Source organism: Priapulus caudatus, unplaced genomic scaffold (genome assembly GCF_000485595.1).
Source record: "Priapulus caudatus unplaced genomic scaffold, Priapulus_caudatus-5.0.1 Scaffold25, whole genome shotgun sequence".
NCBI lineage: Eukaryota > Metazoa > Priapulida > Priapulimorpha > Priapulimorphida > Priapulidae > Priapulus > Priapulus caudatus.
Window position 1 is genome coordinate 386484 of NW_014577086.1, and position 2702 is coordinate 389185.

General features: G+C 43.3%; 1 protein-coding gene across 1 annotated transcript in view; it reads right to left on the bottom strand.

Annotated features, from left to right (window-relative positions):
• The window catches only part of LOC106814118 (synaptotagmin-12-like), a 24834-nt gene that overhangs the window by 8351 nt on the left and 13781 nt on the right, over nucleotides 1–2702 (bottom strand). Inside the window, exon 6 of the mRNA XM_014818403.1 lies at nucleotides 2487–2607. Coding sequence (XP_014673889.1) covers nucleotides 2487–2607 — 121 coding nt within the window. The remainder of the gene's footprint in view (nucleotides 1–2486; nucleotides 2608–2702) is intronic.

Below are 2702 nucleotides of genomic sequence, written 5' to 3' on the forward strand. Positions count from 1 at the left end.
CACGCACACACAAACACGCACGCACGCACAAACACGCACGCACACACACACACAAACACACACAAACACGCACGCACGCACGCACCCCACACACCGATAATGTGCGCTGTCCATGGATAATTGCACAGACGGTCAGGAAGCCAATACCGCCGCATATATAACGGACCTTTCCTGACCGTCAACACCCATATAACCATAAATCACCATCAGACTTGGACGTGGGTCATCGTTATCACCACTAGTTATTTAGTGACCTTTCCCCGCTTCGAATTCTATTCGGCGTGTCATTTTGTGCTCATTTGACTTGTCCGCAAGTGAGGCTAGATACCCGGGTAAACAGACTCTCTTATATAGATTTTACCGAATTCTTCCGCTGTTTTTTTTCGTGGCTTATTTTGGTGACATCTGAGTTTATTCCGGTGTCCGAATAAGGTCTACCATCTATTCTGCCATTGTCGACGTTGACCACATCTCTCTTCAGCTTACTTCTCGAATGAGGAGGAGAGAATCTAGAGCAGCGGTCCTTAACATGGGGGTCGTTTGGGGGTTTTCCGGGAGTCATCAAGGGGTCATAAATGAAACAAATCCATTTAAATTCTATATAATTATCAGGGTGTTACAAAAAAAATTTCCTCACTTGCCCGGTCGGGGAATGTCCAACATTTTTTTTGATCGCCTGATGGCTGCGAAGCAATTTCAGCCATCCCATTGATTGAGTATTGGCAGACATGTCTTCATTAATCGGGCTGTTTTTTTACATTTTTGTTTCGGGGGTCACGGTACTGACCAAGAATGTCTGATGGAGTCGTGGGGCCAAAAAGGTTAAGAACCACTGATCTAGAGATAGAAAGTGGCGGGAAAGAGTATTGAGTTCGAGTCATGCCATCTATGAAGAGCATAGCGTAGCTACTCCAATGCAAGGAGCTGTATATAGACATCTCCTATATATATGCTGCTCCTTGTTCCGAAGTAACTCAAATCCCTGTCCGACCAATCTAGATTCTCCGTGGCATCTGTCGGAGGGATTCGGCCATAAACCACTTAAGACTGCACGTTGTAATATATTTAAGTCAATATTAGATGATTAAACATGTCTATTTTCCTGTCGCATGTTTTTTTCCTCGGCAACATATATTATTTAATGTTAACGCCCCTGTAGATGTCGTTCGATATACGAACTCACGTCCTTTACATTTCCATTAGCGACAATTGGCGCGTTGCACAATGCCCGGGGAGCAGCACATGAGATAGAACGTGACGCAGTGGGAAGCATTCACGGTAGACCAAGCTCTACTTGGAGGGTTTCGTCGACAAACGATACGAGCAAGTGTCAGTCGACAAATTATGTGCTGTGTCCGTGACTGTCTGCTTTCAAAAAGTGAAGAAAGGTTCACGGAGGACAGGGACGCAGCGTTCTTCACAAAAAGATGAATTTTTCGACACGTGTTTGCGCACAAGATATGCGCGCGTAGTAACAGCGTAGGGTGACCAACCCTGCTTTGTATGTAGTGACTATATATACTGAACCCCGTTTTATCGGGTCTCAGATAAACGGGTGCATCGCTATGAGACTATGAAATACTTCGTATACAACGTTGTATAAAAACAATCTTTGTGCGCATTGTTTTACTCGGATAAATGGGTCATGACTTCGTTAAATGGAATATTTTCTGCAATATAAACTTTCTGATAAACGTTGTAAATCATCTTAAGCATAAAAGCAGACTAACAATTCTCGGGTTTTAGCTGATTCAGAATATAATGAGCTCAGTAAAAAGCATAGAAAATAAACCTAACATTTCAAGGTGTTTACTGAGTCACAATTAAGCGTCTCTGAATACGAATGATACAAATCGCGTGCGCTTTACAAGTGGTGATTTGTTCGGATATAGATGCAGTGGGTCAGTTGAAAGGTTAGCATCACAGCTGAGAGTATAGCCACGTAGAATATTGCGTAAGGTATAAGCAGCCATATGGAATTGTAGTCGCCACGAATTCTGCTTAAATCTGGATATTTTCATGGTTCCCTACCTGTGACCATATAGCAGCGTCCACTGTAATACAATTGGTTAAAGTCGGGGAGCTAGGCCAGTGCCTTCTATTGTAATGAGCATCGGGTGATCCTCCACGATACTCAATAGAAAGTTCGTAAACCTTCAGGCAGTTACGTACATGTACTGTGCTTTAAAAACGCTTTCTAACTGTAATCGGTTTCGAATCTGCATTTACACTCTACCGAAATCTGAATCGAGCGCGTAAATAACGCTGCAGACCCCCCTCTAAATAAGCTAACCCGCCAACAAAAACTAAAACCGAAATAATAATTACGATGGGAGTCGTAAGTTGATAAAAAAACAGGCCAATTATAATCATTCAATAATTACATCGCAGGATCTTTGGTTGAGCACGACGTCGTATCGTCTCGAGTCCCACCCACCAACCACCACACGCTGATTACCGTTACGCACAATCCATCGCCAGCTTACCTCCATTTTGTTTCTGATCGCTGTACTTGAGATTTCTCGCCTTCACGATGACAATAGTCAGCCTTTCCGCTGTCGGCAGGTAGCTGAGGGAGAACATGATGTCGCCAAGGTCATTTTGTTTCTACAAGATGAAAAGAGCAGAACCGCTCTTAAGGTGCTGTCACACCATAGCGATCACCAGTTGCGTATGGTTGCGTGTAAAAAATATTTTTATAC